General features: G+C 43.6%; 1 protein-coding gene across 3 annotated transcripts in view; it reads left to right on the top strand.

Moving 5' to 3' along the window:
• The window catches only part of SPTBN2 (spectrin beta, non-erythrocytic 2), a 230,913-nt gene that overhangs the window by 123,064 nt on the left and 91,522 nt on the right, over positions 1 to 16,327 (top strand). The window contains exon 4 of one of the 3 annotated variants that reach the window (XM_075837434.1): positions 8,087 to 8,183. The exons of 1 other annotated variant lie outside the window; for it this stretch is intronic. In XM_075837434.1, the coding sequence (XP_075693549.1) occupies positions 8,087 to 8,183 (97 nt within the window). Of the gene's footprint in view, positions 1 to 7,633; positions 8,184 to 16,327 lie in introns of those variants that run through there. One more of the 3 variants, XM_075837433.1, reaches the window with a different exon arrangement.

The following is a 16,327-nucleotide window of genomic DNA, read 5'->3' as shown; positions in this document are numbered from 1 at the left end:
ATGTGATTTGACATTATTTGGGCCTTTTTATTTACAGTGATGTTTTGTAACGAAAGGATCTCCTTATCTTGTAGTCTAGTCCTCTCCCCACATTCTGTTTCTCCCCCCACCAATATAGTCTGACCCCTCTCTAACCTGGCTACCCCTTTTTTTTCTACATTGACCTCCCTCCTCAGCCCTAGTTTAAATAATCCACCACCCCAGCTAGAATTCTCTCCCCCAGCACAGCGGACCCCCTTCCATTTAGGTGCAAATCATCTGCAGAATACAGTTTGTACCCCAATGAAAAGTCAGCCCAGTGCTCTAGGAACCCAAATCCTTCTCCTCTACACCAAGACTTCAGCCATGCATTTAACTCCCTGAGCTCCCGCTGTCTTTCCTGTGATGCGCATGGCACAGGCAGTATTCCTGAGAATACAGCCTTGGAGGTCCTTCCCTTCAGCTTGTAGCCTAGTTCTTTAAAATTATTCTTAAGGCTCCTCCACCTACCATTTATTCTGTCGTTGGTACCGACATGGACCACGACAGCTGGATCATCACCAGCCCCTCCCAGCAATTTGTCCACCCGTTCCACCACATGCCGAACCCTGGCACCAGGGAGACAGCAAACCATTCGGTTGAGGTTGTCTTGGCGACAAATTATTCTATCCGTCTTCCTGATTATAGAATCCCCTACGACTATCAATTGTCTTGGCTTACCTGCATTACCATCCCGCCAACTACTAGATGGGCTGTTCTCCCGGCTGTTAGGGAGATCAGTATCCACTAGGGCTACCATTTCTGAGACTGACACCCTCGCATCATCACCCAACTTGGCAATTTTGCCTGGAATGTCAGAAACCGGATCGGCCTTCCTTTTCTTTGACCCCTTTCTACTGCCCCTAACTACATTAACCCAGCTACTTACCTGATCCTGCTCACCCATGTCTTCACCCTCCAGTTCTAACCCACTAACTGCATGCTCCGTGAGCAGCAAGCTCAGCTCAAGATTGTCTATCCTCCTCAGTGTTGCATTCTGCTCCTCCAGATCTCTAATACGAGCTTCCAGGTGACCAACATGCTCACATCTGCCACAGAGGTATTCACCCTGGAACTCCTGCTCCAGTCGTGCATACATATGGCAAACTGTGCACTGAAGAAAATCTCCAATCTTGCTATCCATTATCCAAGTTACAAAAAAAAAACAGCGAACAGTTGTTAATCAAAAAGAAAAAGAAGTAGAAGAGTACTTACTGGGGCTTAACTCCTCTTTTCAACTCCGGTTTTTGGAACTCCACTTGATCTACAACCCACTTGTTTTTTCAAGCCACAGAGCAGGCTCCACAGAGTACTGAGGCCTGATTTATAGCACCTGGGACCAGCTAACCCCTCCCCCTAGTCAGCTACTCAGCAGGAAGGAAGCTGCAAAGGAAAACTGGTTTTAAATAATGTCACTTTTGCAAAATTTGTAGCAAGCAAGCAATCAATACATATATCACATACAATGGCCCCCCACTTTGTCACCCACAACACAGTAAGTCAATCCGGTTTTTGGAACTCCACTTGATCTACAACCCACTTGTTTTTTCAAGCCACAGAGGGGATAGTTACACAATATGAGATACTATTTGTTGATATGTATATATCACTATTTTTATACTTAATGTAATTATTGAGTTGCATTTCCTATGACATATAAACGGTGTTGTGCACATTGTAAAACTAGCATGAGAAAGGCCCACACCAGGGCTGAAACGTTGCACTCTATATGGGTGAATAAAACTATTTTCACCGGATAAAATTGTGTGGAGTGCTGCCTATCTTCTGGATACAGAGATAGAACGATATAGATAATCTGAGTGAACTGTAACAAGCAGTTGTGTAACTGTGACAAGAACAATGGATTGACACTAACAAACAGACGCGACGGATTGAAACTGCCTGACAACTGACGCAATGAATTAACGTAGACTAGCTAGACTCGAGAGATCACGCTGTGACGTCACTCACAGGTCCTGCATCGTGTCGGACCAGCGAGGACACATCAGCACCAGAGGCTACAGTTGATTCTGCAGCAGCATCGGCGTTTGCAGGTAAGTCGATGTAGCTACTTACCTGCAAACGCTGATGCTGCTGCAGAATCAACTGTAGCCTCTGGTGCCGACACGATGCAGGACCTGGGGTAGGAAGTTGAGTGACGTCACAGCGTGATCTCTCGAGAACACGGCTGTGTCTGCACTGCCAGAAGCTGGGCGTTCTGAAGAGAAGTGGATGATACTTCTCGTCAGAACGCCCAGCTAGTAAAAGTAGTAAAAACGCCCCGATGTACGCACATAATACACGCCCACTTGGACTTTTACTTTAAACACGCCCACTTGGACTTTTGCAAGCCTCATTTGCATAAATACAAAAATGGTCATAACTTGGCCAAAAATGCTCGTTTTTTAAAAATAAAAACGTTACTGTAATCTACATTGCAGCGCCTATCTGCTGCAATGGCACATAGGGGTTGCAAAATCTGGTGACAGAGCCTCTTTAACTAAATTTAAGTATTTTTAGTGAATTATGATGAAAAAAATATATAAATAATTTGCCCTTATACATTGGGAGGTGTTGGGGGTCTTACACTAGGAACAGGGAGCTGGAAAGGAGGGTGGAAGGGGTTATTTCGGTTTTTAACTTTGAGGAGTTCTTTTTCACCGCCCCGATCAGTCAGGCTTACACTGCATCCATTCCAGTCTGCCGGACTCCATCCGTAACCTCAGCCCCAAATGCCATTGTGTGCAGTGACTTCACACCGTGTAGGCGCTCTATACATGAAATACAGAATAGAAGTGAGGAGTTTCTTTATAGAGTAATCTAGCTCTGTCTACAATTCTGAATCACACCTCTGCATTGCTGCGTTAGGCTGAGGCTACACACAGACATTATATTGCACAACTTGATTTGTACTATGGATTGTGGTTGAAGCAGAACAAAAAGTCTGTATGTAACTCTCTTATAATACCAAGGATCTATGTGGCAGAGGGGCCTCTGGACTTCAGCACCATGACCCAGGTGCTGCTGCAACCTCTACACCTCCTATATAGCTGATAAAAGGGGATAAGAAACACAATAGCAGTTAACCCTTTGGTGACTTCCACTGTATATACAAGGTTCTGCTGCCAAGTCATTAGCACAATCTGCCGTACATATAAGGGAGGGTGAAGGCACTGACTGGTTGGTGTGAAGCATTGCAGTGTATTATAGGAGTGATAAGAGGATCATACTGGAACTAAAGAAGTAAAAAAATATATATATATATCCAAGCAAAAAATTAAAATACACCTTTTCCTCATTACAAAGTAACGTATTTGAAAATAAATGTAAAAAAAAGCCGATACATATTTGGTATTGCCGCATACATAATGACCTGTACTATAGGCCCAGTTCAGTTTCTTTGGCGCCGATTTTGGAAGCGGAAACCGCGTCAAGATCAGCATCAAAAAACTTCCGAAACTGCCTGCCACTGAATTCAATGGGAGGTGGAGGCGTTTTTTTCCAAGACGGCTTTTAGCCTCTCGCGGGAAAATAAAGCGGCATGTTCTTTCTTGCTGTGGTTCTGCCTCTGACCTTCCCTTGAAATCAACGGGAGGCAGAGAGTTTTTTACACTTTGTTTTTTGCCCGCGGCCGACAAACGCAGCGAAAACTGGCGCAAGAAAGTACAGGCAGGTCAAAATCTGCCTCAAAGTTCCTTGAAGGGAATGTGTCGCTAGAAATGATTATTTTTTTTTTTAGTTAAACAGTTAGTAAATACATGATTACACATTGTTCTAATTTTTTCACAAGTCAGGAGATATTATAAATTCGATTCTTATTTATAACATTTCCATGTGCTGGTCACTAGAGGGAGCAATTCCCAAAATTGCAGCATTGGCATGTGGTAAAGCAACCACATTGCTTTATGCTGCAAAATTTGAGAAGACACACTCGCTCTAGTGTGCTCAATTAATCCCCCTCCTTTATCCTGGCTAGTGCCAGGAGAAAGGAGGGGGTTGAATGTTCAAACCTCCTACACTGTGTGCCGCCATTTTTTGAGCGAATGCACAGTGTAGGAGGATTAGATACAGTGTAATCACACAGTAAAACACGAACATACACAAACATAACTTACCTGCTCCTGCCGCTGCCTCCGCTCCTAGTTCCTGCTTCTGAACACATGTCCGGAAGCCGCGACCGGAAGTAGTCATCTTACTGTCCGGCCGCAGCTTCCGGTCCACATGAAAATGGCCGAAGACCTGCCTACACAGACGGCGTACACCATAGTGAATGGAACGGCTCCCGTTCGCATTCTCTATGGGGATGTATGGGCCGTATTCCATCTCTGTATGTGTCATTAATCGACACATACAGAGATGAGAAAAAAATGGCAGCCTCCATAGTGAAGTAAAAGTTAAAAAAAAAAAAAACAGTAAAACACAAACACACAAATAAATACAACTTATTTTAATAAAACACTAAAAGCAAATTGATATAAAAATATATTTTTTCATGACACCTGTCCTTTAAGGAGTTTTTAGTCAGATTTTTTTCTGCCTGCAAAACCATCCGCGTAAACAGGGCCTAGGAACTATCCTGCACGGTGAACGTCGTGAAAAAAAAAAAAAACACCTCTTAAAAACAAGGCTAGAATTGCTGCTTTTTAGTCACCACGTTTGACCAAATAAAAAAAAAAAAAAAAGAATATAAAATTATAAAAAATTAATTTGTTCCTTTAAAAGGTTATCATAAAAAAAGACCTCATACAGCTGCGTTGACTGAGAAAATAAGGTTATAACTCTCGGAAAGCAGTGATACGAAAACACAAAGGCCCAAAATAGATGCGTCCTCAAGGGGCAAATATAGTAAAAACATTGCAGGGGTATTCCCATCCTAGGTGTTTATGGCATTTCCAGAGGACGGGTGGGAAGACTGGTGACAGCCGTTCGCCTCATTCGCCATACACTTCAATGGAGAGGTGGCCACTCTTGTTACTGTATGTGGACGTAGAAGTAGCACAAATGATAAAAATTGACAGACTCTTATTGGGTATTTTGGGCACATCCAGTATCAGAATGGCATGGAAGCTGAAATGCAAGTGGATAACCTCCTAAAACTTGTCTCTAAGACTAGAATAACCGTTATTAGAAGTTATGAACGTCCCTTACTCCCATTCTGATCCATTGCAAAACTCAGCATAGTCCTGGCAACTGTGAAATCTGTGACGTTTCGCAACAAAACAGCCAATAGCCAAGGACATCACTGCCCCTCACCCAGTGTTTGCGCCAGGATTGTGTGAAACATGGTAAATTGCTCAACAATTGAAGGACAAAAGGTCTGTTTGCTTTTGGATGTGGGATGAGGTGAGTTGGAGTGTCGCAGTTTGGGGGTCTGACTGAAAAGGGGGATGGGAGAATTCTGTTCACACTAGGTTTGGGGCATGCAGCTGAGGTAGAGGTTTTTTTTACGTTTACTGAAAAAAAAAAAAAGTTAGAAGATTAATCCTTATTTATATAGAGCCTACATATTTCACAGCGCCTTAGGCTGGGTTCACACAGAGTTTTTTGCAGGAGGAAAATCTGCTTTTGAGGCAGATTTTGCTCTGCCTGCACGCTGATTTTCACCATTGACCGACGCGATCATAGAATGCCTCGAAATACGCTTCCTCTGCCTCCCATTGATGTCAATGGGAGGTCAGAGGTGTAAACGCCCGAAGATAGGGCATGTCAAAAAAAACGCCTCCGCCTCCCATTAAAATCAATGGGAGGCAATTTCGGATGTTTTTTGGCACGTTTTCCGCGTAAAAAAAAAAAAGTCATCAAAAAACCCTGTGTGAACGCCCCCCTTACAATTGGGGGAAGTACCAAACAATAAAATGAAAAGTAATCAAAACAAGTTAACGAGACAAAAGGAGATGCAAATGTGGGCCTTTTTAGACATTTTCTTTTTTAGGGTTCCATTTAACATGTAATGAAATATATAATATTAATATACAGTATATTACGTAAGGAGATCTACTCTGCATATGTCGGCCATAAATAAGGATCGATCTGCCTATTGACAGTAGTGCCGTGAATACGGAATCAATGTGTAAAAACATAGTAGTGGCCGTACAGAAAGCAGTAAAAGAACAATATTCAGCAGCATTAATGTGTTATGTACGGATAAATCCTTTAGTCTGGCATGAGAGACCCAACATGTGCGAGATTATAAAATATTCTGGTTTATCAGTCATTGAATAATAAAAATCACTTGTAGGGTATGTTCACACACACTAATTACGGACGTAATTCGGGCGTTTTTGCCCCGAATTACGTCCGAAAAATGCGCCTCGATAGCGTTGACAAACATCTGCCCATTGAAAGCAATGGGCTGACGTTTGTCTGTTCACACGAGGCGTATATTTACGCGCCGCTGTCAAAAGACGGCGCGTAAAGAAACGCCCGCGTCAAAGAAGTGACCTGTCACTTCTTGGGGCGTAATTGGAGCCGTTATTCATTGACTCCAATGAAAAGCAGCGCCAATTACGTCCGTAATGGACGCGGCGTTCAAGTGCCTGCACATGCCGTTACGGCTGAAATTACGGGGATGTTTCCTCCTGAAAACATCCCCGTAATTTCAGCAGTTACGGACGCTGCCGTGTGAACATACCTGTACAGGTACAGGACATTGAAAGACCAATACAAATTGTGACCATATAAATGGTATTACAACTATATACATTGTATTCGGTGTAATATCATTCAATGGCGCAATCCTCCGTTTTTCTGTGCAAAATCATCAGAAAGAAGCGTGCATATTTCCGTGGGTGATTTTTTCCGTGGTCTGGACAAAAATCCTGTGGAGATTTTTTTTGTAGCATATGAACAGCGTTCACACGCATAGGATGTGGATTTTCAACGGATGCCTGCGTGGAATCTGCGATCAAATCAATGTCAAACCCGACACATGCGAAAGAGGCCTTAAAGGGGGGTTATCCAGGAACCAAAAATTGCATTGCGTTAATATTTTTATGTAAAAAGAAGTCACTGATGTGCTTTGATTTCAAATTTGGTACTAAATTGTGCAGTTAAAACCCGGTGAATTGTTCCCGGAAGTCCTGTAGCTTTTCTGATATTGATGACGCGCCGACACGGCCCCACGTGACTGAGGACGTGCTTCCTGCGCTGTTCGTGTCGGTGTGTTATCGATGGCATGACCGCAAGCGGCTGGCACATTGCAGCAGTGACGGAGTGCACAGGCAGAGCACCTTATACACCCACCAAGCCCGCCCACGACACCACTTCATGGGCTACGCGCTGCTGACGACATAAGCAGGAGGTGGTCGTAATAACGGGACTTGACTGTGTATAACTATATCTATTAGTTCTTGTGCTATATTCATGGTCGTCCATTTCTGTAGACATGGCACCCAGTGTTTCTCTGCCTATCACGTATATGATCAGATATGACAATGAGGTGACACACCTAGTACACTCATCTCACGATATAGCAGCTTTTACTTTTCTGGCAATACAATGGAGGACTGTACCACCTTCCCTCCCCCGTCACACCTTTCCAAGTGGTTCCACCCAACCTGCTCCTTGTAGTGCTAATCTCCACCCCAGCACCAGCCTTCACTACAACCTGCCCGAGACGTGTAATAAGATCAAGGTACAGGAAGAGCAGCAGCGGGAAAGTCCATCTCCCCGAGTGGCAGGAATCCCAGGAATTCTTGAAATCTGAGCTTTCTCGGCTTCTGCAGTGTGAAAGGTGCAGTTCTTGCACTGCACGTCCCGGGACTTGTGCTCCGGCATATCACACACTACAGATGCCCTGCATTTGTACCTGCACATGCTGGATTATATTGAGAGTGTGAGGCGACAGCTCTGGAGTCGCGATAGGAGCCTGGTCTCTTCTCCTGGCAACGTGTACTGACTGGACTGGATTATAGGATAACGCCTGGACACTGAGGAGAACCCGGCGCACTTCCCGCTAACATTACCCCGCTTCGGTCACTCCTCTCATGGGGAATTTCCTCCTGTGACTTGGCAGAAAGTTTCATTACAGCCAGGGACAATGTTCCAGTTTGACCCCGGGTACGTGGAGGTCCCGCGACCCTCCTCTCCACTTCTCTCACCGGCAGCCTTCGTCAATTCAGTGCAGTATGCGAACGTGCTGGAGGGAAGATTCAAACAGCTACAAGGTGAGAAGACGCGCTACATATAAGCTATAATGGTACAACAGTGACGTGTGCGGCTGCTTCCGGAACAGCGCCGCCTGCTGGTCATTAACCCGCTGGTCTGTAACCTGCGGCTGTTGTGTTACTACAACTCCCAGCATCCCGTAGCGCCACTGAATTCTAGTATTGCACATATTACAGCGCTATGCCTTGGGGTGTGACTGACTATACTCTCATATTCCCCATCAATCCCCTATAGCAGCAGCCAGTGTTACATATGTGATAAGGGGTTTCTGACAATGGGAAAACTTTAGTCCCTAAAGATCCCACTAATAGAAAAATAGTAGACGTGGTAGTATACTTACTCCAGTACCCTCACGGGTCCCTGCTGCCCCTGTGTTTTGTTCTTGACACAGTCACCAACGTTTCACTGCTGGCCAAAGTGACTTATTGTCCATAGTCATGTAATGTCCTAGCAAATGGCAACCCTAGTCACGTCATCTTGTCAAGAATATATATATTTATTACAAAGTTTTTTGTTTTTTTTAATTTGGTGGAGATCTTTGAGATTGTCAGAACTCTTTTTATAGTCTATTTAAGTGGCACGTTCATAGCCTTAGGGCTTATTTACACGAGCGTAGTTCACGGCCATGATACGCGCGTCGCAGGACCTATGTAAGGCAATGGGGAAATTCAGACATTCCGTGTTTTTCCGCTGCGTGAAACTCACGACATGTCCTATACTTGAGCGTTTTTTGCGCATCACGCACCCATTGAAGTCAATGGGTGCGTGAAAATCACGCGCAGCACACGGACGCACTTCCGTGTATTGCGCGTGATTCGTGCAACAGTAGATCAAGAAATGAAGGGAAAAATAAAACCACCTCCTTCGTTTCATTTTCTAAACCTCAAAACCGCGTGTCATAAGGATGGCATATGCGTGAAAATCACGCAGCCACGCACCAAACACTTATGACACACGGTACTGCAACGCGCAAAAAACGCTGTGTTTTTTTGCGCGCGCAAAACACACACGTTGGTGTGAATTTCGCCTTACCTTTATGGACGTAGGTGTGTAAAGAAAAAACATAATCCCTACAGAGCGCTCCTGAGGTCTATGAATTCCGTTTATGATCAATTTCTAATGTTCGGCACATTTTTCTTCAGCAATTTTGGGGTTCAGGTGGTCAGTCGTGACAAAGCATGAGCTGCTGACTGGCAGGACGGCCCACAGAAGCAGGGAGCGACATCCCTGAACGTGTTCTGGGGTTGTGTTCAGCGGGCACTCTTTGCCCACTGTTCTAATCACTGATGGGCATCTGTAAGATATCTGTATTTAAAGTGCTACTGTCTGTTATTTGAAGGCCTCCTTTACACATAGATATTTTCTGGCGTTTTTAAACTGCATGAAAAAAAGACATTATGAGCGTTTGCTCGTTCATCGACTGATCGCTGCCCTGTTTACACGGGGCAATTATAAGGAACGGGCGTCCTGTGAACGCTCGTTTGCCCGATAACTGGCTGGTGTAAAAGGGCCTATACCCTGCTCATAACATTTAGTGACGTGCCTATAGAGGTCACTTCAGCAGTGCCTCATGAAATGCCAGCCATTAGACAGTTGACATCGAACTCTCCTGATGGCCACACGCGGTGGCGAATGGCCGCACGATCAACCAGCAAAATTGTGCGGCCATTGCGTGTAGGCGTGGTTTCGGCCGCGTGTTCTGCCACTCTGTGTGTTATTTGGGTGTAGGGAACAGAAAAAGGTAAATCCAAACGCAGGTGTGAACAGAGCCTTCGGCCTTCACAAGGTTTTCCAGCGAGTCTTAGGGTATGTTCACACGCTTACTCAAGGGAAAACAGCTCCTGATTTTCAGACGTTTTTTAAGCCACTCGCGATTTTCGCTGCATTTTTATGGCCGTTTTTGGAGCTATTTTTCTATAGAGTCTATGAAAAACGGTGACATGCCGTCGGAACAGAATGCCGTTTTTCCCATTGAAATCAATGAGCAGATGTTTGGAGGCGTTCTGCCTCCAACTTTTCGGCCGTCTACGGCACGAAAAACGTCCGAAAATAAGTTGTGTGAACATACCCATATAGTATGTTCTCATGGAAAACGGCTGTAAAATATGGAGCTGTTTTTTTTTTTGTTTTTTTTAAGCATCAAATGTTTTTTTCGGCCGTTTTTAGAGCTGTTTTTCAATTGACACAATTTAAAATGGCTCCAAAAACACCTCAAGAAGTTACATGCACTTCTTTTTACAGGGGTTTTTTTTTTACGTGTGTTTTTTTCAAACGGCAGCGTAATAAAACTCCACGGAACGAAACGCTGTTTTTCCCATTGAAATCAATGGGCGGCTGAAAATAAGCCGCGTGAACATACCCTTATAAGATAAGGTCGTATGCTGTAGAAAATAAAAAAAAATCTTGGAAATTCTTGTCTGGGTCTGCTGAAATCTACTGGGTAGTCAGACTGGAAGCAAGGAGTGGGCGTATTAGGATTGTTGTAGATAAACTGCTCCAGAAATGCCAGACAGCAGCTTATCTCCCTTCTAAAATAAACATGGACGCTCCTCCGACCCAAGCTTGTATGTTTATGGGGGAGTCGTCAGACCGCTCTCATATGTATGACCTGCATTACCCTCCTGCCTGGTACATGTGGGTCACCGCTCTAGTTGTCCTGCCACTCTCCTGTGTACAGGCCGCGGTGTATGAATTCGATTTGTCGTGCCCGCCGCAGCCCCTGCTTCTTGTTAGGAGGCTTCCTGACATCTGTGACTCCTTTATACAGAGTAAAGCCCTTTGATATATTTCTGCCATTCAGCCATATTATGTCAATTTTGTTTGGACTCTTTGTGACTTTGTACCTGAATGCCGTTCATCTGTGGTATGTAAATAGCCTTTGATCCAGGGATTTTACACTCTTTCATCTGAGAAAATAGTGGGAAAATGAGTGCCCCGACCTCCATGTTGTGTTGTATCCTATTTATTCATTGTCAGGATCCAGCGTCCGTGTAACTTCATGACGACAATGATAACGATAACTGGCGCTTTTGGAATAATGTAGACCATCTTTATCTTTCTGTTCATTGAAATGCTGCCCGGTGCCTTCCATTAAGTTTGACACCTGCTGGTTTATACAATGTAGGACAATGGCTGAGGCTTCGTCGTTGCTGATTTACTCACATATTCATGGCCATTGTTTGGAATGTAAATAAGAAGACAATGACTTGGTATAAACTCAACCCGAGCACCTGGTGTCGTCTTCATTGTAAAAGGATCAGTAAAATCTGATATACAAAGTTGGTTAATATATAAAAGAGCTGCTGATAACATTTATAAATCTACAGGGCTTCATAAAACTGCAGATATGTGTGAGGTACATGGAGGATTTGCTGTATACAGCAGCTTTTCTTATATACAGTATATCCCCCTGTCTGAAACGTTAGACTTTTTTCAATGTCTGATAATAATCCAGTCAGAATTCTGATAAAAATGACATTTGCTGGTACACACGACGCTGGCTGACTTCTCAATGTGCCACATGACGGTTCCTTGTTAATCCGGGCCTACAGGAATCTCGTGTCCAGATACTGACTCTTGTTGGCCCTTTTGTACATGTTATTTGGGAAGCTCAAAAAAAAAAAACCAGGTAAAATTAGTGTTTGCCATAAACACACTGAGGTCTGCATATGTTTTCAGTCATCAACTAAATCCTGTTCATGGATCCTGTGACTAAATATTAGTGCACACCCTGTCACGCAGTGTGAGTAAATCTGCTGGGATCAGACACGCTGAAGGAGTGCACGTTGCCTGTACAGAATACATGGCTGCTCACATACTTCCTGCAATGAATGTTTCTGCTGGTTCCCGCCTGATCAACTTGATCTTACTATACGTTTCCCGCAAATAACATAACCTATGTGTGTCCCACTTTATATTACCAGTGTTAGGCCTCATTCACACGAGCGTATCAGATTCACGTGCGTGAAAAGCGTGCGTGAATCAGGTCCGGTGTGCTGCGTTATGCATCAGTGCGCTCTGCGAGTGACATGCGTTATTCACGCACTTGCAAAGCACACCTTTTTCTTTTTTTTTTCAATTGAATTGATGCGCAAATCACGCACCGCACACGGATGTGCATCCATGTGCAGTGCGTGGTTTTCACGCACCCATAGACTTCAACAGGCGCGTAAGTGCGTGAAAACGCACCAATATAGGAAAACTTACGCATGTGTTAACGGCCCATTGAAATCAATGGATCCGTGTGCTGCGCGTTGTTTCAACGCATTTCAGATATTAGTTTAATATGTGTTCCTGCAAAGACTAGAGATTTATTTGGCTTATCTGAAACTAAATGATGTGTCTACATGGAACCCAGACATGCAGGTTACAATAAACTGCTAGGGTGCTGTCACATGCGGCAGATTTTGTTGCAGACTTTTTCTGTGACTTGCAGAACTCCATAAGGCCTTATTCACACGGACGTGTCCGTTTTGCGCACGCAAAAGGTCCGTGTGTCATCAGCATATGGTGCACGGCTGCGTGATTTTCGCGCAGCTGGCATCATAATGGCACTGTTTTTTATGGTTACAAATAGAAAAGCACGAGGTGCTTTTCTGGTTTCATTCATTAATTTTACTACTGTTGCGCGAATCATGCGCGGCACCCAGAAGTGCTTCCGTGTGCCAAGCGCGATTTGCACACACCCATTGACTTCAATGGGTGCGTGCTGCGCGAAACACGGCCAAATATAGGACGATGAGAAGTGTATGATGCTGATTCGTCAGCATCATACACTTCTATTCACAACACCCAGTTAGTAAAACGACTAAACACGCCCAGTTGTTAACACAATACACGCCCAGTTGGAAATACGAAAAAAAAACACGCCCAGTTGTCCATTTCAAAGCTCATTTGCATAAATATAAAATTGCTCATAACTTGGCCAAAAATTATCGTTTAAAAAAAACAAAACTTTACTGTTATGTACATTGCAGCGCCGATCACATGCAATAGGAGATAGGGATTTGAGAATCTGGTGACAGAGCCTCTTTAAGGCATTTTCCGCCTCAAAAACCCCATTGAAATCAATAAGAAATGGAAATAAACATGTTTTTTTTTTTTTATGTCTTTCGAGAAAAAAAACGCTTGCCTGTCTGTTGAAGAAATAAGTAAAGAAAGCTGCCTTAAAAATCATGGCAAAAAACACGTGCGGTGCAAAACCACTTAAAAGAAACTGGAGCTGATTTTTCTAGGCAGAATTTTCTGCCTGCAAAAAAAACTCCTGTATGAACATACCTTGCGGGTATGTTCACACAGGTCGGATACGCTGCGTAAAAGCACACTGCGTATCCGCCCTGGTCGCCGCAGGGAATTCCGTCCGAAAAAACGGCTGCAACAGTCACATGGGATGAAACTTTTTTTTTTCTAGTCTTTTATGCAGACAGGGAATCTTGAATAACCATGCTGGCAATGGATGAAAGGTGGCTTTTTATTATTCTGTCTCTGGGTCCTCCCTTTTTGCCACACCCTGTGTCTTCTTTACTATCACCAGGTATGAACAGGAGAGAGATTATTTGTTTACTGCCACAGGGTCCCGGAGCCCGGAGTAATTGAGTATAATTATGTACTTACAAGAGAGCACACACATTATGCGTGCGTATCCAGAGGTTTTCTTTTCTATTGTATACTGAGTCCATACGGTAAACTATTAAATAAACAAAACTTCAGGGTGACTTTACACACAGCGACCACCATGTGCCCGAAAACCGTGTACACATGTGGTTTTACCGAATATGGCACAGTTTTCAAATTGATAATGGGCACACAGTTTTGCAGGTTACAAGCAGTTTTATCCACAAAAAACATGCGCCCGTTAACAATCAAATTGAAAACCCCGCTGCTTAGCGATAAAACTGCATGACTGTTGTTTTCAGCTACATCATGGCCGCTATGTGTGAATTCACCCTAAGGGTATGTGCACACGACCTATTTTCAGACGTAATTCAGGCGTTTTATGCCTCGAATTACGCCTGAAAAGACGGCGCCATTACGTCTGCAAACATCTGCCCATTGCCTGCAATGGGTCTTACGATGTTTTGTTCACACGAGGTGTAATTTTACGCGCCGCTGTAAAATTACGCCTGCGTCAAAGAAGTGCAGGACACTTCTTGGGACGTATTTGGAGCCGTTTTTCATTCACTCCAGTGAAGAACAGCTCCAATTACATCCGTAAAAGACGCCGCAAAAAACGCGAGTACATGCAAAAACGTCTGTAATTCAGGAGCTGTTTTCGCCTGAAAAAAGCTCCGTAATTTCAGACGTATTTTACGCTGTCGTGTGAACATACCCTTAAAGTTAAAATCATTGAGCAAAAAAATTACATTTTTTTTTTTTTTTTTTTTTTCAAATATATTTTTTTATTCAAAGCCAGAACAGTTACAAGTATGCAGTGTGTGTCACACATACAATAATACGTACATCAAATAACAATGTGTTCCAGCTTCAAAATTATTTTCCATTTTACTTGTCATCATTAAGTTACAAAGCAATTAATAAGGCAAAACAAAGCCAACAATTCCCTTCCCTCCCCCCAACTCTCCCCCATCTCGGTGAACATTTTCTTAACTAGCCATCAGCATGCCTAGCGTGCCCTGGATACTCTGTGAACTATACCATGATGTGTGTCGAAATGTGCGCATGAACACCCCTATCTCTGCTGTGGGATAATGTTGTTCAATGAATGTACGCCAAGTTTTAAAAAATTGTTCTGTAGACCTTTCTTTGTGTCTTTCTAGGTCAGTTTTATCATATCCCAATAAAGTCTTGAGAGTAGTCACGACCTCCGCAATTTCCGGGACCGATGCCTGTAACCAGTGGCGCAAGATGCACTTCTTGATAGCCAATAATGCCATATGTATTCCTTTCCGGGCCACTATAGGTGGTCCCTCCCCACCTGGATCCAAGGGGATATAGTGAAACAACACTGCCTGTGGGTTTGCGTACACCTCTTCCCCCCAGGTGTCTTTAATAAATTGTAGAGCCAGATCCCAAAACGTCCGAATTTGTGGGCACAACCACATCCCGTGAAGTAAATTAGCTTTGTGTAAGTTGCATTTAGGACAACTACGCAGATAGTGTGCTGGAGTGTCCCTATAGGATAAATTAAAGGCGTATGTTGCTCTGTGCATAAGCCGGAAGTGCATCTCACGCCACTGTTCATTTACCATGACCTTCCTCACCCTCTCCCATCCATCTCGAATTTTGCTGGAGATTTCTGGATCCTCCAGCTCCACCTCCCACGTTCTAAAGCAGGAGGTACTAAAGGAATCAAGATGAGCATTTCCGAAGTTTACCATATAAACTTGCAAGACTTCTTCCCGTACCACCCTGCGGCACCATCCTATCAAATGCTCCCCGTATCTCCACTCCATCAATATTGTAGACTTTGGTTTTACATAGCTCTGTTACTTGAGCATATTGCAGATACTGATTTCCCCTCAAATTATATTTGCTAGAGACCTCCTGCCACGTAAACCATCTTCCCTCCTCAACATTCATGAGTTGGCCCAGGACATTGATCCCTTCATCTCTCCACTACGAAAACAATTTATTCTGACTCCCCTGTGGGAACATGGGGTTATCCCACAACGGCCAGAATTTAGAAAGACCATACGGAAGACCAAAAATCTTAAAAAAAAATAAAAAATTACATTTTAAGTACAGGACGTGTATCACTGACTCCAGTGATTCCATTCACTGATGTCCTCTTCGCTTAAAGAGTCTCTGTCACCACATTATAAGTGCTCTATCTCTTACATAATCTGATCGGTGCTGTAATGTAGATAACAGCAGTGGTTTTTATTTTGAAAAACTATAATTTTTGAGCAAGTTATGAACAATTTTAGATTTATGCTAATGAGTTTCTCAATGGACAACTGGGCGTGTTTTTTCTTTTTACCAACTGGGCGTTGTACAGAGAAGTGTATGACGCTGACCAATCAGTGTCCTACACTTCTCATTGTTCCAGCCCAGCATGATCCACAGCACAGTGTGATTGTGATAAATATAAAATTGCTCATAACTTAGCCAAAAATGATAGTTTTTAAAAAAAACAAAAAAACTTTACTGTGATCTACATTGCAGCGCCGATCACATGCAATAG

The sequence above is a fragment of the Rhinoderma darwinii genome, chromosome 9 (assembly GCF_050947455.1).
Source record: "Rhinoderma darwinii isolate aRhiDar2 chromosome 9, aRhiDar2.hap1, whole genome shotgun sequence".
Classification (NCBI taxonomy): Eukaryota; Metazoa; Chordata; class Amphibia; order Anura; family Rhinodermatidae; genus Rhinoderma; species Rhinoderma darwinii.
Note: the sequence above shows the minus strand (reverse complement) of the source record. Positions and strands in the feature narration are given on the sequence as shown.